The sequence below is a fragment of the Pteronotus mesoamericanus genome, unplaced genomic scaffold (assembly GCF_021234165.1).
Source record: "Pteronotus mesoamericanus isolate MK-2021 breed Mesoamerican mustached bat unplaced genomic scaffold, CSHL_Meso_final contig_263, whole genome shotgun sequence".
Classification (NCBI taxonomy): domain Eukaryota; kingdom Metazoa; phylum Chordata; class Mammalia; order Chiroptera; family Mormoopidae; genus Pteronotus; species Pteronotus mesoamericanus.
The window spans coordinates 3,845,765-3,868,003 of record NW_026555112.1 but is presented as its reverse complement, the minus strand read 5'-3'; the positions used below and the strand labels follow the sequence as shown (position 1 = coordinate 3,868,003).

At 50.2% G+C, this 22,239-nt stretch overlaps 1 protein-coding gene across 3 annotated transcripts in view; it reads left to right on the top strand.

Moving 5' to 3' along the window:
- ABTB3 (ankyrin repeat and BTB domain containing 3) overlaps positions 1-21,928 on the top strand; it is a 261,565-nt gene extending 239,637 nt beyond the window's left edge. For all 3 annotated transcript variants that reach the window (XM_054574575.1, XM_054574574.1, XM_054574576.1), the window contains 6 exons: positions 906-1,011; positions 6,179-6,281; positions 8,487-8,568; positions 11,600-11,668; positions 13,991-14,104; positions 21,602-21,928. In XM_054574575.1, the coding sequence (XP_054430550.1) occupies positions 906-1,011; positions 6,179-6,281; positions 8,487-8,568; positions 11,600-11,668; positions 13,991-14,104; positions 21,602-21,811 (684 nt within the window). In that variant the 3' untranslated portion in view covers positions 21,812-21,928. The remainder of the gene's footprint in view (positions 1-905; positions 1,012-6,178; positions 6,282-8,486; positions 8,569-11,599; positions 11,669-13,990; positions 14,105-21,601) is intronic.
- The last annotated feature ends 311 nt before the right edge of the window (positions 21,929-22,239 follow it).

Genomic DNA, 22,239 nt, shown 5'->3' with positions numbered 1-22,239 from the left:
ATACCTGTCAATCTAGATATGCGTATATGTAGGGTTTTATTTCCAAAACTACATGCGGCAAACTGTGCTGTCGTCTACTTTTAAAATATATTGTAAATGTCTTTCTATTTCACTCCCCCTTTCAGCCCCAAGTTTCAACCCCTTCACTCAATAAAAAGCACCCAGATGCTGGATTCGCGGCTTCCCTCCTGCACACCTGCGGTTGGAGGGAGACCTGTGAACAGCCGTGGGCTCCACGGGGGAAGAGGCAAAACCACAGGGGACGGGGCTCAATCAGAAGTAGGTCCCTCATCCCTGAGCCGTCGGGGCAGCTGTCATTCTGCGTCATTCAACTGTTCCCCACCCCCACCCCCACCTTGCCTTTTTTTTTTTTTTTTTTTTTTTCTTTTTTAGAAATGATTCAGCTGAGCGCTCCAGATCTGGAAGTGCCTCGGCACCAGAATCAAATTCATAAGAAAGCTGAATCAGGACCATTTGTGTCTCGGCACTAGAGACACGGTCACAGGGTCAAAAGGGCTTTCCGCTGGCATTTTTCAGGGCAATTAGAGGCTTCCAGAATTTTGGAGTATTGATAAAAAGTATGTTTGGGGTAAAAACTTATTTTCCATTCTATGAGTTACAAAACCTGCTTTCCAATGGCTAGTAAGTGATTAGAGCAAGAGCGAAGGATTTAATGACAGCTTAAGCTTTCACCGATGAGCCTGCTGGAAACAGGCAGTGGACAAACAGGCACCGCAGCCCCAGGGCCTGTCAGGGCAAACTGGGTGGGTGACGTTCAGGGGAATCTCTGGGAACCTGAGATAAGTTTGCTGGCGTCTCTCCCCTGGGGGACCTGTTCCTGGCAACAACTCGCAGGAGGTCATGCGTAGCCCCCAGCAAGGTGAGCTGTTCTCTCTTTTCCGCAGAACGAAGTGATCAGCCAGCAGCTGTGTGTCATCTTCACTCACTGCTACGGGCCCTACCCCATCCCCAAGCTCACGGAGATCAAACGGAAGCAGACCTCGCGCCTGGGTGAGTGTTTCGCCCACCCTGCGCTGCCCTGAGACCGGTGTTGCTTTCTGATTTCAGGACTGGAAAGAGGCAAACACCATAAAGGAGGGTGGAGGATATTTGGGAGCAAATAGATACCGGAGTCAGGCAGGCGGAAATCAGGATATCACTTGGATTATGTGATAAAACTGAAGGATATACCTTAGCAGGTTGGACGAGGAGACTCACCAATACCTTCTTTTTCAAACTGAAAGGTTCTAGGCAGTGACAGCAACAAGGTCTCTGGGGCCCTGCTGGCAGGTAGAGTCTAAAAGCAACCCACGTGTCCATCAATAGACACGTGGATCAATAAGCTGTGGTACATATATATAATGGAATATTACTCTGCCGTAAAAAAGAATGTGGTCTCGCCATGTGCAACAGGATGGATGAACCTTCGGGTTATTATGCTAAGCTAAATAAATTAATCAGAGAAAGACAAATCCAGTATGATTTTCACTTACATGTTGAACCTAAAGAACAAAATGAACAAACAAAACAAATGCATAGATGCAGAGAGCAAACTGATAGTTGCCAGAAGGGAGGAGGTTTGGGGACTGGGTGAATAAGGTGAAAGATGATAAAGTACAAGCTGGGCCCTGACTGGTGTGGCTCAGTTGGTTGGGTGCCATCCAGCAAAGCAAAAAGTCACCGGTTCAATTCCCGGACAGGACACATGCCTGGGTTGCAGGTTCAGACCCCAGCCCGGGCATGTACGAGAGGCAGCCGATCGTTGTGTCTCTCCCTTTCTCCCTCCCATGCCCTCTCTCTAAAAATAAGTCTTAAAAATCTTTTTTTAAACAAGGTACAAATTGGTGGTTACAGATTAGTCACAGGGCTGTAAAGTGCAGTCAGTAATAGTGTAATAACTGTGCGTGGTGCCAGGTGAGGACTGGAAATATCGGGGGGAGCACTTTGTAAGTCACACAACTGTCTAACCGCTGTGCTGTGCGCCTGAAACGAAAACAAAATATCGAATGTAAAAAAAACAGGAAATGTTAAGGAAAAAAGAAAAGGAGAGCCTCACATGTAGAAATTCTGTTGTTTTTTAAAAATATAATAAAACCAGTACTGGAGAAAAAAATAATAAAAGAAACCTGAGCTGTGCATGGCGGCTGTCCCCCAGGCCACCCTGAGGGGGACGCGCAGAGGACAGTGACAGGCCATCGTGTTGCCCTGGTGGAGCCCTTCTGCAAGGAGCTGGGAGGAGAGGGGGATGGGCCCCCCCCCCCCCCCACACACACGGAACCTACCTGAGCTGAGGACCCTGGATGCCCTGAATCCCGTCAGAGTCTCCGTCCCACTTTTATTCTTCTGGGACCCTTGCCCTGAGCCGGTCCCAGTGGGGCACCTGACCTACCCTGGCTCAGGAACCCCCAGGCCACCCCAGGAGGGAGGCACTGGGGGCCTCCCGAGTCACAGCTGAAGGAGCGGGGGCTCTGCAGACCCCACAGTACCGGGTCAGGTGGAGCCCGGCGCCGAACCAGGCTCACCCGAAGCCGTGACGCCATCATTCTGCGGTTTTAGCTTCTGGGATTTTCTGGGAGAAACCTCTCCATCGGGCACTGATTTCACGCGGAGGACCCTGGGGCTGTGGCAGCCTGGCCGACCTGCCCGGGGAGAAAAGGCAAAGAAATACTCGGCTGCCTTGAAACAGGAACCTGAGCTTTCTGTTGCAGTGGCCTGTCTTCTTGCTGCCAGGGAGCTATAAAATATTAAAGATATTTTAATGTGAAAGGATTCCTTTTCTAATGAAGGTCGGGGACCCTCCTGCTTCCTAGTTCCTTTTCCTACAAGGACTGGGAAACATTTGGTAAATGAAGCATCTGAAAATTCTGCTCCTTAGCAAAACCACTGCTTTTGAAACAGGTGAGCTGGTTTGAGCGAAGAGCCTGAATTCATGGAACTGTTTTAAAGTATTGTACTTTTTTTCCTTCCGTGAATGGCTGGTTAATTTAAATGACACAGTGTTTTGCTAAATGGAAAACGTAGCAGCTGAGCCCTGTGAGCAAACCAGGATGTGCCAAACCACAAGTACTTCCACCTTGTAGAAAACAGGTGTTAATTAAAATATTCTAAGTGCAACACATTATATAAAGACCAATCAGATTAATAGACTTGAGAGACTGAAGGCTACATCCCCACGACACAGCAGTGATCGGACATCTGGGCGTCCTACAAGGCACCCTCGTTAGAGCGAGCACTTGCAAGGGCTGTTTTAATGGCACAGCTTAAATCCTGCTTTTCTGTAGCTATAGGAGAGGAACTTTTTTTTTCCCCCATCCTAAACTTGCTGAGATTTCTTTCGCTCATCAGCAGTTTTAAGGTCCTTTGTTTGTTTGTTTGTTTTTGCCAAGCCTCAGAATTCCAAGGGTTAGAAAAGAGAAAAAAAGCCAAGCCTCAGAGGCTCACAGCTCATAGTATGAAAGAAAAAGGGCAGAATGTATGTATAATTATTGATAAATGGAACATGGCACATGTCATGTTTTGCATCTTCAGTATAAGCATTTCAAGCTAGGATAACTAAAGGTTGCCAAACAGTGGTTCTATAAGAACACGCTTTAAAACGAAGATTAGAAAGATTAGTGACCAAGGTCCAAAGCTGACATCTCTGCAGGGCCAGGCAGGTCCTATAAATGAGTGAAACGGCCTCAGTGTAATACAGAGGGGAGTGGCAGGGACTGTGGCCAACTGCCAAGAGATGCCTGATTTTTTGTGACTACATTGTCTTCCTGCCGTCGCAGAGAATTCTGGGAGAGAATGGTACCAAGAGCTAAAGGGAGGAGATAGTAGCAATTTGGGAAGCAGGATGGGGTGGTTGGAGGGGGACAGTGGAGGGGAGAGGAGCAGAGGGAGGCAGGTTGCTGAGCAGAAGGAGGAAGTCTCTCCAACCGGTTAACAGTCTTTAAAGCGAGGGGAGACATGGGTTTTTGTCAGCTCTGAGGCCTGCCTCTGCAGCCTCCCTTCCCTTCACCTGGATCGGTGTAGAAGTTTGGGGAGGGGGCAGTCAATTAAAAATTTTGAAGTTAGTGGGATTACAGGTGATTTTGACTTTTTATTGCTTTTTTTTTGGGGGGGGGTATGTTTTCAATTAAAGTTTCTTAATGGGAAGAGGTGACAGAGAATATGAGTGGAGGACCAACCACCAGGACCCCCGTCTGGGGCAGCAGAGGGTCTGAGGGCTGAGTGTGGAGAATCAGCCAGGAAGGGCAGTTCCGGGTCCAAGTTACAGCAGGGCAAAAACGGAGCCTGGCCGGGGGTTCAAGGCGCCGTCAGACAGGACAGCCTCGACAGCGGGCGGGTCACGGGCCCCGGGAGCCCCGGCGGTTGGTTCTCTCCCCCAGCAGTTTGGGGCAGCCTAAACCCAGCCGTAGGGAGCAGCTGGAGTCTCATCTCAGGACAAACCTTTAACCCCCTAGGGAAGGGCCTGTCTACAACAAGCAGATCCCAGGTTAAGAAGGGACCTGATGTCCTAACAGGCTTCGAGAGCAAGACTCTTAAGCAACGGTCAAGGCCTTCTTTCACTCATGCAGAAAATGAGGGGCAGTATGTGTCGCCTAAGTGCTTCACAGAAATTAATTCATTAATGTTCACTACAACTCCTGGATTTGGGTGTATAATGGGTGTGAGCATTCCCACTTTACAGGAAGGAAAACTGAGGCATGGAGTGGTTCAGTAACTCGCCCAAGGTCACTGAGACTTCTGGCTTCAGGGCCCCCGTTCTTACTATACTCTACCGCCTTGCTGAGCTAGACACAGTGGAAGGGAAAAGGGTAGGCAAGGCCCTGCCCTCCCAGAGGCAGACAAAGAATGATGCACGGTGGTGATGAGGCTGCACCAGGGACAGTACAGGTGTTAAGTAATCTTCACTTTAGAGACTCTTAACGGCCCACCCTCGGGCACTGCAGCCCACACGAGCTAGCACAGCGGAGGCCGAGCCACCTTGCCTTCTCACCCAGGCTGGGAGGGACTCCGGAACTGAGGACGGTGGAGCCTGGGAGGGGCAGGGATGGGTCGGGGCGGGGGTAGATATTCTCCAGTAGGCGGAGGACAGACTGGCACCTTCCGCAGCCCCAGGTCTAAGTGGCTGAAATGACAGGTAAAGGAGAATCCCAGTGTTTAACAATGCGGGCCCTTGCGTTAGAATGTCTGTGTTCAAACCCTGGTTTCTCCACCTGTCCCTGGCTGAAGCAAGTCACTTTTGTGCCCCAGTTTCCTCAACTGCACACCTGACGGTGGTCCCTATCCCCCAGGACCGAATGAGCCTCCATGTGTTAGTGCCGGCTGGCCCAGGGCCTGGCACATCGTAAGGGCCCAGTAAGTACCAGTTATTATTGGAGATGAGGGCAGGGGACTGGCTCATTTACCTCTGACCCCAGGAAGGAAAGGCTTGGATTTCACATCACCTGGAACACAGTGGCAAGGGGGCGGCTTCTCTCAACCACTCCCATCAGGCAGGGCAGGCGCTGAGCCTAGGAAGAGGCGGAAACAACGGAGCAGATGTTTACCTTTCACACCTGCAAGTCGTCTGAACTCAGCCTATGGGCCAGTCTACTCTGGGGACATGCTGCTTTTTAAAGATTTTATGTATTTTAGAGAGATGGGAAGTGAGGGAGGAAGAGAGAGGGAGAGAAACATCGATGTATGAGAGATACATTGATCAGATCAGTTGCCTCTTTCATGCCCACAATGCAGGCATGTGCCCTGACCGGAGATCGAACCAGCAACCTTTTGTTTCGCAGGCTGGTGCTCAGTCCACTGAGCCATACCAGCCAGGGTGGAAATACTACTTTTTTAATTTGAACCCATGGAAAGCTATTTTGTATTCTTTGTTCACAGATATGTTCACCCCACATTACAAAAAAAAATAAAGAGATCTTGTATCTTGTTGATTTACTTTTCTTTTATTGTTGTTCAAGTACAGTTGTCTCCATTTTCCCCCCTGCCACTCTCCCCTGGAAATGCTACTTTTAGTCACAAATAAGCTGTGAAGATTTTCTATGAAAAAGTGAACTTCAGTGATTTGAATGTTCCTTTGATTCTGACTCCTGTTTGGTCACTATTTCACCAATGAGTATTTTATCCCCTGGGATCCAAACTTCACACTTCTCTCCACTAACACTACCTTTTTTCCCCTTTTCTATTCTAGATCCTCATTTCCTCAACAATAAAGAAATGTCTGATGTCACCTTTCTGGTAGAAGGAAGACCATTTTATGCTCACAAAGTGCTGTTATTTACTGCCTCTCCAAGGTATGTACCGTCAGTTTGGAGAGTAGGTGAATTATAAGTGTGGCTGTTGCTCTTGCTATACGCTGAAGCTCAATTTTGCTGCTATCTCCACTAGACTGGCAGATAATCTTCGCAAAATCAAGGAGTCAGGAGTACAGGGCATTTGTGCACCATGCTCACAGCAGCATTATTTACAACAGTCCAGAGGTAGGAGCAGCCCAGACATCTGTCAGCGGATGGATGGGTAGACACGATGTGGTGTACACATATATTATTTAGCCTTGAGAACGGAGTAGATTCTGACACATGCTACACCATGAATGAACCTTGGGGACGTTAGACAAAGTGAAATAAGCAAGTCACAAAAAGACAAACACTGTATGACTCCATCTGTGTGAGGTACTAGAATAGTAAAATTCCCAGAAAGTAGAACAGTGGTTGCCAGGGACTGGGAGAAGGGGAATGAGGAGGTGGTGCTGAATGGGCACATGCTAAGTTCTAGAGATCAGATTCACAACAATGTGAATATACCTAACATTAACATTACTGTACACATAGGAACGTTTAAGATGGGAAATTATGTTGTGTTTTTCACTTGCAATTTAAAAAAAAGGAATACAGGGCAGCCACCAGCGTAAACAGCAACACCTTTGTGTGGCTTCAGCGCCTGTAATTCCAGGCAGATGGAGCCCACGTGGGGCAGAACGGAGCAGGGCGTGGGGAGCAGAGCAGAAGGAGCGGGGGCGTGGATTTGGTTTTCGCTCCCTCGGCCAGGTGCCTCGTGCAGCCCGCAACCGGAAGTCTCACACGCAGGAGCCTTGAGAGGCCTGATCTCCAAACGTCAGGGAACGGCGGCATAAGCCACCGAAATACGCAGGCCCTGACTCTCACTCTTCCCTGACCCTGGAGTTGACAACGGCATAACGCCCTTCTACCAGCTCCGCCACTGCCCTTCCCCCGCTTTAGTATGAGAGGAGATGGGGCTGACCACGCGGACCCACACGATCCAGGGAAGCTGAGCAGAGAGAGTGAAGCCTACGTGAGGAGGAGGCAGGGCCCGCGGAGCGGGGAGTAAGGAATCCGCCCCCAGGCCGCCTGCCAAGGGGTGTGTCCGACTGGCACTCCCTGGGTCCTGACAGCATCCTGGCATCTGTAGGGCCCCCCAAACCAAATACAAGCCCCACATGTCTGCTTTGCCACCACAAGAAAAGTGGGCCGTTCCTTGCCTAGTTCTCAGTGGCAACACCGTAGACAAGCTGGATCGATAGCGTGCCGATTTTAATTTCTTAGTTTTCACAATGGTGCTTGGCTGTCCGTGTAGGATGGTAACGTTAGTGGGAACTGGGTGGAGGGTAAACAGGAACTCTCTGAACTAACTTGACAACTCTTCTATCCATCTCTAAGTACTTTAAAATTAAAAGTTGAATTAAAACAAACCGACAGAGCTTACTCCTAAATATAGGGAGTGTCAGTGCATTCCAATGAGAGAGTCTCTACCCGCAAGGAGCATGTAGTTTAGTCAATGGCAGGAAAGTGTATTGAAAACTCCATAGAGAAGGTTAGCCAGACAGAGATCCTCAGGTAGTCAACAGATACTGATGGGCAGGCATGGGCTCGGAGGCTGCGGCAGAAACGGAAAGGGCAGAAGTCCCGCCCTCCTGGAGCTGAGGCTGTGGGAGGCGGCAGGGCGGCGCTGGAGGGCTCCCTGAAGGCCGAGGAGCATGCAGCCCGAGCCCAGAGAAGACTCCCTGAAGGAGGCAGCCTTGTTGTCGCCCTGCAAGACTCGCTCTTTTCTAATCACCTGTCTGAGAAACAACACTGTTCTTTTAAGTTGAGCTTTAACTGTAAATTGGATTATGCTACCATCCAGGGAGGGAAAGGGTTTAAATTAAGATATCTGTGGAGCCCTGGCTGCTGGGCCTCAGTGGATTGAGCACCGGCCTGCAAACCAAGGGGTCGCCAGTTCGATTCCCAGTCAGAACACATGACTGGGTTGCAGGCCCCCATGTGGAGGTGTGTGAGAGGCAACCACACATCAGTGTTTCTCTCCCTCCTTTCTCCTCTCTCTAAAAGTAAACAAATACAAATCTTAAAAAACAAACAAATAAAAGGAACCTGTGGAGATGTCATTGTTGCATGTCAGAGTTAGAGGGGATGAAAGAGCTGAGTTTCTTGCCAGCTAGGAGTATGATTGTGAGTCTTTTCTCTTTTTGTGTTCTTGTTCAGGTTCAAAGCGCTCCTGTCCAGCAAACCAACAAATGACGGCACCTGCATAGAGATCGGTTATGTGAAGTACCCCATCTTTCAGGTGAGCCCCTGCTGTGGCCCGGAACACCGTGGTGGCGGGCGCAGGGCACAGGTGGCTCCTTCCAGTCCTTGGCCACTGCAACAAATCATCAGTCTCCTGCCCGCCCCCCACTCACCCCTCCTCACGCCGCCCTAACCGTTTAACATCCATTCATCTCTACACCATTACTTGAGCACCTACTATGTGCCTGGCACTCTCCTCAGACCTGGGAACACAGGGTAAAGGACAGTCCTCTCCTGGGGAAGGGTAAAGGACTCTTCCGCCTGTTTAAAATCAGTGTCCCCCGTGTGACCTTGGACAGATAGCCCAACCTTTCTGAGCACCAGTTTCCTCCTCTGGATGGGGAGAGGGCATTCCAGGGGCAGGAGCGGCATAAACAAAAACAAAGGCACAAAAGTGGGAAGCCCTGTGGTATGTTGGAGGGAAAGAGATTACCAGTCCATTGGTTGGGTCTTCAAGGGGATCAGAGGCTCAAAAGACACACTGAGCCAAATGGAGGGAAGGCAGGCCTGATGCTGGTTCTTCCCTCCACCGTGGACCCCAGTCCCCCAGATCGGGCCTTCCAGAGGGCTGCCAGGAGGACACCATGCCCTCACACCAGCCCCTAAAGTCCACATTTCCACCATTAGAGATGTGCTCCTTTGACTATGTTGAAACTTCAGAATCAGGAATTCTCCCCAAATAACCATAGGCAAGGCACTCTCTTGTCTGAGACTCCTTTTCCCCATGTTTAACAAGTTAATCATCACCACCTCTCTGATGTGGGGTCTTGCAGAGATTAGCAAGCAGGACAACATGAGAAAGCATTCAACTTGGTATCTGGTGCTACGTGGCAATTAAGTGGGTAGTTGTTTCCTAAGGCATAGCTGATAAACCACCTCTCTGCCAAGCATACTTTGGACTAAGCATTGGGGAACGGATGAAAGAGGTGCCAAGGCCAAGGGTGGCCTAGGAGAGCCGTCCCACTGGGTTGGGGGTAGCGGAGAGGAGGCTGGAGCCCCAAGGTGGGACTGAGGTGTGGGCCCACCCCCCATATACACACATGACTGTTTCCCCTTTCCCAGCCCCTCACCGCGGTTTCTACTGAAAGCAAAGTGGCAAGAGCTGGGCGCAGCTGAGGCCTTCTGGAATGGCAGCAGCTGCCAGGTTTAAACATTCCCATGAAACGGCGGCTTTGCTTTAGGGTTGGGGATGGGGAGGGTGGTGTAGAAGCCGAAATGAGGCTCCAGCTGTGAGCGAGGTGCCGGCCTCGGCTTGCACATGGTTATCTGGATTATCCTTGCCAGTTTTAGAAAACAGCTGAGGCCCAGAGAATGTAAATGATGCATGCCCGCTGGTGTTAGTATAGTTGGTGACAGAGCCAAGATTTGAACTCGCCTGTCTGGTGCCAAAGCCTAGGTACCTGGTTCTGGAATTCTCTCCCTAAGTGGAAACAGTGCTAAGAACAGCTCCCATTTCTTCAACACTTGCTATGTGTAAGGCTTCAGGCCGGGGGTTCTCCACCTGGGCTGCCTGTTAGAATCACCTGGGGAGCTTTGAAAATGCCCAGTGACCAGGCCATGAATCAGACCAGCTAGATCAGAATCTGGGCTGAGGCCTGGGCATCGGCATTTTGAAGTCCCTGCCCTCTTCCCGTTATCCCAGTGTGCAGCCAAGCGGGACCACCAGTGCTCTGAGTTATAGTGGTTCTCAAACTTGACCAGGCTTCAAAATACCCAGCAGGCAGAGAAAGCGGGGAGCTCACGAAAACACAAAACTCGCTACGATGCAGATTCCTGGCCCTACCCTTATAGAATTCCGGGTTCTGTTAGCCTGGGCTGCAGCCTGGGAATCTGCCTTTCTTACAAGAACCCAGGAGATGCCGATGCTGCTGGTCCAGGGACCACGCTGAGAACCGCTGCTGTCTATCAGCTCATTCAGCCCTTCCAGCTGCCCCTCCAGGTAGCCCTTTCCCCGCCTTACAGACGGGGCGGGGCCTAAGCTCCCACAGCTCATCACAGCAGAGCTGAAGTTCAGACCCAGGCCTGGCTGACCCCCAGGCCTAATCTCATCACTGCCTCCCTGCTGTGGGGACTTGGGCCTTCCCTAAAAGTCAGCCATTAGAGTTTGGAGCCCGAGCTAGCAGCTGGGAAATGGCATGCCCCCAGCTCTCTGAGTGCTCGAGAAGGGGGCAGGCACTTACGCCGTTAGGCCTGGGACTAATTGGGGAGGTTCCTGAAAGAACTTGTCTTGCAGTAGGCACTCAGCAAATTCAACAGATTCACTCATGGGAAGGCCCAGCACCGAGGAACTGAGGCCTGTAATTGTCCCCAACCAGGGAAGGCGTCCTGGCCACAGGAGCCTCAAACTCCTGCAAGGCGCAGGGAGTGGACCCCAGGGACTTCTCCCTGTGCCTACCTTCTTCCCCATAAAATAAGAAAAGCCTCATTTGTGGCTTGAAATAGGCCAAGTCGGGCTGAATCCAACCCCGAAGGAGGCTCCCAGGGGCCTGTTCACTTCACTTCCAAGCTGACAGGAGAATTTTAGTTAATGAGGCTGCTTTGAATGTCCTCCCCCCAAGACTGCTTAACATCCCATGCAGGCGAGCGCCTGGTGCAGCTGAGGCTGCACCTGGACGCAGGGCCTCCGTGAGGCTGTGCACGCCATTTGAAGCCCTGCTTCATGCATGTTGACAGCTGCCAAGAAAAACAAGTCCATAACCAGGCCGTTCAGCCGAATGATGGTTCGTTGCTCCCACTTGCAGGAAAGGCTTGTGCTGGCAGTCTGAGGGTGGCACGGGGCTGTCCGTTTAAATGCCTTTAGCTCTGGGGTTTCCACCAAGGAGCAACAGCCTTCAAGTCCACGGCCCCGCCTTGAGTGAGTGAGATAACAGGACAGGACACAGAAGTGCTCTGCAAATGGCTCTCAGGATTATTGTTACTGGTTTGGCCTTTATTAAAGAAAGGTTCCAGGAGAATAAATTGATTTTCATGCAGCTTTAAGATGACTGCGTGTGTCACTGATGCTCTGCTTGCTGTGTCCTTTCTTCCAGCTGGTCATGCAGTATCTCTACTATGGTGGCCCTGAGTCCCTTCTCATTAAAAACAATGAGATAATGGAGGTAAGGAATCGGCGGTGTCCTTGGGGGCGGGGGGGCGCCTCTGTAAACCCAGGCCACGGCACACATCGGCGGCGGGTCTGGGAGACCCATGCTGGGTTTCCGATCGGCTGCGGGCTTAGGGGCCCTCCTGACTCCTTAGACCCCCCCGAACGAGAGGCTTCTCATCACCCCCTGGACGGCCGGGGTGCTCAGGGCACTAGCCCAACCCCTGTCCGTGAAACTTAATTTTAACTGGCTTTGCGGGGTGGGGCAGAGGAAATTGACCGAGGAGAGTGAGTCTCCCAGCCCAGCGGGGGCTCAACAGCATCATCAGGAACTATCCTTGATGACTTCTTCCTTGTCATCTGTAAGAGCGCTGTATCGTCTGCAAGCGTCCTTCAGGTCACAGCACTGTCCCTGAGCAGGAGCCGGGAGCCCGCTACACAGCTCCCCTGGCCCCGCTGCAGTTGGCCGGCCCTCGCTCCGCAGCACCGTGGCTGGCCCCTGAGTCCCGTCTGCCCTTGGTAATTCAGCCTGTCCCAGGGAGCCTGTTGGTTCCTGCTCTTTTTTATCCAAGGCCACGGTTTCCCCTGCTCCTTCCAAGAAGTGGAACCCTTGTTGGTTTTCCTACTCCAAGCTGGGAGCTTTGAACAAGAAGCCAAAATCACTCTGATCCTGAGCAAGAAAAAGAGGTCGCTACTCAGGCGCCTGAAGTGCTAATGGGTGCCTGGCTGATCGGGGGTGTCAGACACGGTCGGTTGTTCACGAGGCGACCCCACACAGCGGTCAAAATGTGGGCTCCGGGTCAGGCTGGGGTTACATCCAGGCTCCGCCCCTTCTGAGCTGTATGCTCTGAGGCAAGTTATTTAAACTCTGAGACTCAGTTTCCTCACCTGTAAAGTGGGGGTAAGAATATCTGCCTCATTGCGTTTTCAGGATTTTAAGAGTTCCTGTGTATTAGGTGCTTAGGACAGTGCCTGGCACACAGTGGGTGCCGTAGGGGTAGTGCACTCACCGTGTGGTCCCTCTTGTCCTTCCCTCACTCCCTGAAAGCTTCCGTGTCACCCCCCCCCCACCCTGTAGCCTCCGAAAGTTAATTCCCTTGTCCGTCAGGACCACCCCTCAGACACTCTACCTCAGCGCCAGGCTGCCTCCTGAGGACACCAGCTCTTCTGTAAACCTTTTAAAAATTATTTTTAATCAAAATAATGAATGTGCATTTAGAGCATGTAAATAAGACAGAAGGTTTGTCAGAAAAAGCAGTTCATTCAGCCACACACACCACCCCCCACCCCCCTCCAGCCCTTTCCCCAGAGCCAGTCCCTTTGAGCTCCTGTTCCAGCTCTTTCTCCCCCTCCCCCAAGCCTGCTGCGCTCTCAATACTTGCCTGTTGAGCATCGCCCCAGCCACGCGCCTGCGGTGCTCAGGGCCCGATACAGCAGTGATACAAAGGGACAGATCCCTGCCCTCCCAGACTCTGGGGAGGGCGACAGGCATGACATCATGTCTGGCGGGAGAAGGGTTGTGAGGAAGAGAAAGAGGGTCAGGGACAGGCGGCGACAGGGGGGCGACCTGGGACAAGGTGGTCTGGGAGGCTTCTCTTGAGGAGGCCATATCTGAGCGGAGACCCAGAGGAACAGAGGGAGCCGGCCGCGTCTGTACCCAGCTTGCTAAATGATGTTGTAACGCAGGGGCACCACGCTGGGGAGCTGCACTTGGGTTTGTGATATTCCGAATAAACACCCAGGAGGACCAGCAGATGTGGACAGGTCACTTACTACCCACGTTACGGGGGAGTGCCCGAGGGCGGGGGTCAGGCAGGAGAGACCGCACCCCGCCTCCGGCCGTGGCGCTACTTACAGGGTTAGGGAGGGAGTAACATATAAAAGTTCTACACTTTGGTGATGGACACGGGGCCCTTGAGACAGCTGGGACATCGAGATACAGACTCTCTTCCTCGTTCCTTCTGGGTGCTGGCCGGGCAGCCACCTGTTCTCTGAGGTGGTGCAGGGGCCATGGCCTGAGCTACCCTACAAATATCATTCACCCTTATTTCTGGACAGAGCAACTTTAGGCATTGTGCTTGACCTCCAGCTGTAATAGATGTGGAGTTGGTTCCCTTCCACCCCCGCCCCGCCGCATTCCTCCCCGACGATGGAGTCCATCACTGTGTCTCGTTCCTCTCATGCTACCACCTCCTTTCTTTAAAGTGACCTACCAACATGATTTCTGGTCCCTTCACCTTGGGACACCACTGTGGAACATGAGGATTTTTCTCACCTCTGTTCATTTCCTTCTATCTCCCAGCCTCTAATGGGCTTTTTTTTTTTTTATCGTCCTTAGCTTCTGTCTGCGGCTAAATTTTTCCAGCTGGAGGCTCTGCAGCGACACTGTGAGATTATCTGTGCAAAAGGCATCAACACGGACAACTGTGTGGACATTTACAACCACGCCAAGGTAACCAACCCTCTTGGGCTGCCCGAGCTTACACCGTGCACATGCGTGGGCGAGGGGCATCCTGCACAGACAGACCCAGATAGGGAGAGAGCCAACGCCGGGCCTGCTGTCCCACCAAACCCCGCCCCGCAAAGATCTGTGCCCTGCTCCCGTCCCCCCCTCCCCTCCAGAATACAGAAAGCGGAACCCACACAGTGCCTCTCACGTGAGTGGGAACTGCATTGCAGACTGATTCAGCCCCCCATGTGGCCCCTGCGCCCTGCATTTCTAAGAAGCTCCCAGGGGCGGCCTCTGCTGCTGGCCAGAGCTACACCTTGAGTAGCAAGGTGCTGGAACAGGGGCTGTCAGAGTGGGCTCCAACCCAGCACCATCAGCACCGTCAGGGGACTTGTTAGAAGTGTAAATTCTAGCCCTGGCTGGTGTGGCTCAATGGACGGAGAGCCAACCTGCAAACCAAAGGGTCACCGGTTCTATTCCTGGGGCACATGCCTGCATTGCAGGCCTGTTTCCCAATAGGGGGCGTACGAAAGGCAGCTACACATTGATGTTTCTCTCCCTTTCTCCTTCCCTTCCCCTCTCTCTAAAAATAAATGAAATCTTTAAAACAAGAAAGAAATGTAAATTCTAGGGCTGCACCCCAGACCTACAGAATCAGAAACCCTGGAATAAAGCCCATCCATCGGTGGCTTCACAGATGATGCCAGTACATGCCCAAGTGTGACACCCGTCTTTCTTGAGCTGTGGCTGCCAGCACAGGCTGCCCAGCAGAGTCGCCAGGACACTCACCTAACCTCCCTGTGCCTGGCACCCAGCACAGGACGATTAGATCAGCTCTGGGGGTGGAGCCTGGGAAAAGGTGTGTTCCCACGCTTCCCAGGTGATTCTCAGATGTGGCCACGGTTGGGAACAGGTTGTCGAGACTGGGCAGGTGGACCGGACACTACTAATCAGGGGCTGTCAGAGTGGGCTCCAACCCAGCACCATCAGCACCGTAATCAGAATCACTGGGGGGCGGGGGGAGGTTCAGTCTGTTTAGCACCGCCCCCCGCCCAAGGCCACAGCAGCAAGCCTGCAGCGGGGCCAGAGTCTGTATTTTTTAACAAGCTCCCAGGATGGCTGTTGTGACTCCAGCCCGAAGGCCCGTGTTCACTCCGGGAACCACTGATTTTTATCTAGTTCATTTCACAAGTAGAAACACGGGCCCAGAGGTTTAGGTTTAATTAGTCTGGCTGCCACTTCCTTTTGTTTCCTGTGCTCACGATGACAATGGGGGTGAGAAGCGATCAATACTTGCTCCAACATGGAAATAAGATCAGGAATTATATTAAAACAAACAAAAAACTTCTGTACAAGTGAAGCTCAGTACCCTTGCCTCTGACATGCACGGCTCTGCAGAATGACAACTGATGTGAATAATTCTCTCACTGCCTCATCGTGAAAAATCAGGTTGCCTTTGAAGTGTTATTTTCTTTCTTAAGCCGACATTCCACGATTCCTTTGAATGTGCAGGCGCCTGCGCTGACTGCCTTGTTGCACTGTCTCTTTTAATCTTCGCCACAACCCTTGTAAGTAAGTGCTGTCGTTAGTCCCGTGCCGTAATAAGGGAACAGGCAGAGAGAGATGAAGTAACTTGCTAAAGGTCACACAGCGATTACTGAGTTTGTTTATTGTGGTAACACATATGTAACAGGAAATTCACATTTTAACCATTTCTGTGCGTACAGTTCAGTGTAATTAAGTACGTTCACATCGTTGTGCAGCCATCCCCACCCTCCATCTCTAGAACTTTCCATCTGCCCAAATTGAAACTCTGTCCCCATGAAACACTGACTCCCTGTTTTCCTCTGCACCCAGCCGCTGGAAACCACCACTTTACTTCTGTCTCTGTCACTGTGAGGACCCTAGGTACCTCGTGTAAGCGGAATCGCATGGTATTTGTCCTTGTGTGACTGGCTTATTTCACGTAGCCCTGTGCTCTCAAGGTTCATCCAGTATCGCAGCACGTGTCAGAATTCCCTTCCTTTTAAAGGCTGAACAATACTCTGTTAGACATAGGCCATGCCATGTTTATCCACTCATCTGTCATTGACACTGGGGCTGTTTCCAGCTTTCGGTGGTCGGGAACAATGCTAGTGTGAACGTGGGCGGACAAATCTGTGTTCAGGTCCCTGCTTTCAGTTCTTTGGGGTATGTACCCACAATTATAAACCTAGATTTGTCTCCTTCCAAAGCACAGGTTCTTAACCTTGTGTTTACTGCCTGGCCTAAAAAATATTTGAAATATTTGCAATAATCCTTGATAATCAAAAAAAAAAATTCTGATTAGTGGCCAGCAAATCAAAAAGTATAACTAGGCTACTTATTTTGTACACACATGCACACACATACGCACAGGCACACACGTACCCACTGGGTGTTTTGGTAAAGTGCCGATTTTACCAAAGTCTCATTTCTGGGGACACAGCATCCAGAAAGACACTGTCTACCCAGGAGGGCTGATCCGTCTATGGTCTTCTGCCCACCCCCCCCCCACCCCCAGCCATGGACACTGACATGGTCCTGCGAACCCGACATCACCCCCACATCACCTTGGTGGTAAGGCCTGCATCCCACAGTCCCGCTTTGATCTCTCCAGGCTCCTTGGCAGACAGCTTCTGTCACTGTCTTGTTATGTAATAATGCAACGGGAGCCCTTGCCAGGAGCACATTAGTGCCACAGGCTTAGAACACCCCAGGCAGAGAACTTCTCATTTGTGTGCCTTTGCAGCTGAAGCGCTGCCTTTCACAGACGCCGGCCTCGGCCTCCCAGGCCGCATCAAGGAGTGTTTCCCAGAGCAGAAGCCCGTCCTTCCTGATGAGAGCCCGGAGGGCTGGGCAGTGCTGGTGCCTGCCCTTCCTCTGCCCTACTTCCTTCCCTGAGCCGGGGACACCGCAGCAGCCACCCTGATCGAATGCCACGCGGATCCCGTTACTGGCAGATTGTGCTGCAAATTGAGGCTGATTTAGTAAAAGAGAGCAAAAGGAAACACTTGGTCTGGAACTCTAGGCATTTAGAGGCTAACAACCATGTTCCAGGTGTCAGCAGAGTCGGGCAACATGACCTCTATTCTACTTCTAACTGGGACAGCTGTGGAATTTTATACAGATGAGAAGCCCATCCCATAAATGCACGACTTAGCCATCCTTTTTTAACGAGCAGAGCTGTCCCAAAATACTCAGTTACCAAAAAGAAGCTCTGGAACATCCAATGGCCCATTCAGGGTATCTTTCATCTTGGGAAAAGGAGTAAGGGATCATCAAGTGGAATCTAAGTGAATCCACTAAGCTTAACAGTGATGCAAAGAACACAGGTGTGCAAAGAACACAGGTGTGGAGAACGGGGGATTCGTTCACTAGTGTTTATTCAGCAGCCACTATTTACCAGGAACTCTATTCGTCAGAATAACAAATTAGTAAGATATGGTCTCTGCCCTTGAAAAAATTACAGCCTAGGACAGGGGTCAGCTAACCTTCTCTGTAAAGGGCCAGGCCAATATTTTCACACAAGCCATACGATCCTGTCTGTACCTACTCACCTCTGCCACTGAAGTGCAAAAACAGCCGCAGATGATATGTAAATAAATGAGTGTGGCTGCGTTCCAATAAAACTTTATTTACAAAAACAGGTAGTGGGCCCAATGTGGCCCACCGGCCTGTAGTTTGTCAACCATCAATTGGTCTAGGAGATGAGAGCTTTGGTCCCAATTCTGGTAGCACTTAGCTGTGTGGACACAGACAGGTGTCTGATTTACTGTCATCATTCATTCAGAGGCCACAGAATTACCTGTTGTGTCCACCTGCCAAATGCACCGTGAGTATGGTTCCCTCTAGTCTACCCCCTCATTTTGTAGTTTGGGAAAATGAGGCCCAGAGAGGAGATTTGACTTGCACAAGATTGCACATGGGTTTTTTGTGTGTTCGCTCAAGCCCTTTGGAAGAATTGTTTGTGCGTGTGGTAACATTGGTTAATAACCTTGTGTAAGTTTCGAGTGTACAACATTACAATTCGATATCTGTGTACACTGTAGCGCGCTCACTACCAAAATTCTAGTTTCCACCTATCACCGCACAAGAGCCCCCTTACCCACTCCACCCTCCCGCTCAGAGCCCCTGATCTGTCGTCTGTATCCATGGGTTGGTTTTTTCGTTTTTGTTTGTCCATTTGTTTCTTCTTCGTTTTATATTCTATATACAAGTAAAACCATATGTTTTTCTGTCCTTTTCTCTCTGACCTGTTTCACTTAGTATAGGGAAACCTTAAGGTTTATTGATGCCGCTGCAAATGGCAATATTTCACCTTTTTATGACTGAGTTGTGTTCCACTATTACATCGTGTGTGTGTGTGTGTGTCTATGGAATTGCTGGTTCCTTCTTTGTCTCTATATTATATATATCACATTTTATATTATATAATATATAAATATATAATATAGTTATATAATTATAATTAAATAATACGTGAGAATATATTGTATAATATATACTATGATATAACTGCATTATATAATATAACTATAGCATATATATCACATCTTCTTTATCTATTCATCTATTGATGGATACTTAGGTTGTTCCCATATCTTGGCTATTGTAAATAATGCTGCAATGATGATAAAGGTGCATGTATCTTTTCAAATTAGTGTTTTTATATTTTTTGAATATATACCCAGAGTGGAATAGCTGGATCATAAGGTTGCCCTACTCTTAATTTTATGAGGAACCGCCATACTGCCGTCCACAGTGGCCGTACCAATTTACAGTACCACCAACAGTGTCTGAGGGTTCCCTCTGCTCCACATTCTCTTTTTGATTATAGCCATTCTAACAGGTATGAGGTGATACTTCATTGTGGTTTTGATTTGCTTTTCTCTAACAATCAGTACTATGCCGAACACCTTTTTCATGGGCTTGCTCATCTGTCTTCCTTGGAAAAATATCTATTCAGATCCTCTGCCCATTTTTTTAATCAGGTCGTTTTGTTGTTGTTGAGTTGGTTGTGCATGGTTTTTATGTAGATAGTTGGGCTGTTGGCTCAGGGAATTAGCACATGATGTCAGCGAGCTCAAGGTCACACGGCAGTTAGCTGAGCTAGGTTCTGTAGATACAGCCAACTCTTCTTACCACAGCCTGGCCACGTGGTACACATGGATATAAGTTCTTGAGAATGAGAGTAATGATTATATTTACATTTATCACAACAACCAACATGGAGTGCTGATTACAGTCAGTGTTCTAAACTCTCCATGTATTATCTCATTTAATCTCAACAACAACTTATTAGGTATTATGATCCCCATTTTACACATGGGAACACTGAGGCTCAGAGAGATTAAATACCATTCCCAACAGCAGATGGCTAGTGAGTGGCAAAGTCTGGCTAAGCACTCAGGCAGATTCCAGGGCCCCTCCCTTAGCTACCTTCCTAACCGGCCTCCTCCAAGTATGATGGTGACAGTCCTGCCGGGAACCATGTTCCACTGAATCCCACCCACAGGTCTGCATTGCAGGTGTCATTATCCCCATTTTGAAAATGAGGAACCTAACGCCAGAGGCCAGATGACCCACCCTGCTCACATATTCAGAAAGGCAGGAGAGCCCCAACTGGAATCCAGGTCTTCCAACTCCTTCCACCGTAACCCTGTCGGCACTGCCTCATCGTCGACGCACCTGCCGCACCTAACACCTTAACGTGCATCTCTGGTCTGAAGGACAGAACGTTAGAGCTTTCAGAGGGATGACTCAGCATCGAAATAAAGCAGCGGGATGTCACCTCAAGGAGCACCTAACAACCAGCTTCTGAGCCCCCAGTTCATTGTAACAGAGAGATCTGCAAGCTTTGAAAACTAGAGAGAAGGGCACCCTGACCAGTGTCGCTCAGTGGGTTGGGCATTGTCCCACAAAGCGAAAGGTCGCTGGCTCGATTCTCGGTCAGGGCACATGCCTAGGTTGTGGGTTCAATCCCTGGTCTGGGCACATAACAAGAGGCAACTGATTGATGTTTCTCTCTCACATCCATGTTTCTCTCCCTCAAAACTAAAGAGAAGGGTTAAAGATAGATGGCCAACCCACATATCCACATTCACTTCTGCATCTCAAACATGAATTCCTCCACCTGGCATGCTCATGAAGTTAAATACCTACCCTCCGATTAATGGCATCAGGCTGAAGGCATTGCGTCCTAATGGATTAAGCACAATCTTAAGGACTTGAATGATCAGGGTTCAGTTCCTGGTTCTGCCCCTGACATGTTGTATGCATTTTTGTAAGTTACTCTCTTGCCTCCATTTCCTCATCTGTACATTGGAGGTGGTAATAGGACCTGCCTCAGGGAAATTTGAGAATTAAATGGGATGATGCATGGGAAATGCCTGGCAAGGTGCCTGGCACATCGTACGCTCTCGATAAATGCTGGCTGTTAGTTTCAGTACTCTGAGAGTTAACCATTCATTCTCACGTTCAACAAATACTAAGTGTCTACCGCCCGCCACGTGCTCGGCTTGGGCTTGTAATGGTGAGCCAGGTCTGCAGAGTCCCTCTGTGTGGGTTTAGTCTGTCAGCAACCATGTCTGTAGATCAGATGCTCACCCTCGGCACTGTCAACAGTTCAGGCTGCATAATTCTTTACTGGGGGGCTGTCCTGTGCATCATGGGATGTTTAGCAGCACCCCTGGCTCCTGCCCATCAGATGCCAATAGTACACACACCACTACCACCACCACCGTCTCCGCCCCGTTTGGGACAGATATCTCCAGGCTTTTCCGAATGTCTCCTGGAAAGCAAAATCACCCCTGCCCTAAAGACATTGGGTAAGTAGGCAGTGCTCACTCATAGAATGGCTGTGAGAATTAAATGAGTTAGTGCTTGTAAAAAGACCTTAGAATTGCATCTGCAACTGCATTCATGTGCCAGTGATCTGCAGTGTTGCAAAGAAACACAAACTGCAATGATTAAAACAGTGAGTGCTTATTTTGCCTGTGAGCCGACGGGAAGGCTGAAAAGTGGTTCCGGCTTCAGCAGACCTCGCCTCTGAGGTCACCTGGCTGGTCATCGCAGCTGGCTGTGCTGAGCCTGCTGGACTCTGTCACTGTCAGAGGTTTTGGCTGGGACAGCTGGGTTGCCTCCACTCAGTCTCACGTAGTCACTCACCCTCCAGAGAGGCAGAGGCAGGGCTCTGAGAGAGAGCTGGGACGGACACAGCCACCTGAGTCTAGCTCAGGAATGGCGACTCCCGCTTCTACCATGTCCTGTTGGCCTGATCAGGTCCCAGGGCCAAGCCATGGAGAGACAGACTCCAACCCTTTGATAGGAGGAGCTGCAAAGTCATGTCCCAAGAATATGACTACAAAAAAGGGTAGAGAATCAGGGCCACTTTCACAGTCTACCACCGTAGGGTCCGCCCATATCAGATGTGCATCTCAGAAACATAACCATCTCCTGCTTCTTCTCCTCTCTCTGCAGTTTCTTGGAGTGACAGAGCTCTCAGCATATTGCGAAGGCTACTTTCTCAAAAACATGATGGTCCTCATTGAAAATGAAGCATTTAAGCAGCTCCTATATGACAAAAATGGCGAAGGAACGGGCCAGGATGTGCTCCAGGACTTACAGAGGACGTTAGCCATCAGGATTCAGTCAATCCACCTGTCATCTTCCAAAGGCTCCGTCGTATGAAATGTCCAGGGCAGGGAGTGCTCCCTGGAGACGTGCCAGCTCTCCTGCTGCATTGGCTTCACACAAACATACAAATTTCACCTGGCGTCTGTTTTAGGCTGGGCCATGGAGCTGCCTCTACTGCCTCAGCTTCCCTGGAATAAGCAAATTCAGCTCCCATGTATTCCTGTTGAAAAATGATGGACCTTCCATTGGTCTGCAGAGCAGAGTGCAGCTGGGTCCAGAGCGTGAAGGTCAACATGGGGCAGCCAAGCTAACCCCATCCGAAAGTACCCCTGGGTAGCTGAGCATCTATTGTGGGGACCACTATCAAAAGGATGGACTGGGAACTAAAGGTTGTTTGGGTTCCAGGCTGGCAGCCGGCAAACTTAACTGCAGAGCGTCGTCTTATACATTAAGAACCTTAGTAGCTGCAGTTCCTCAAGAGT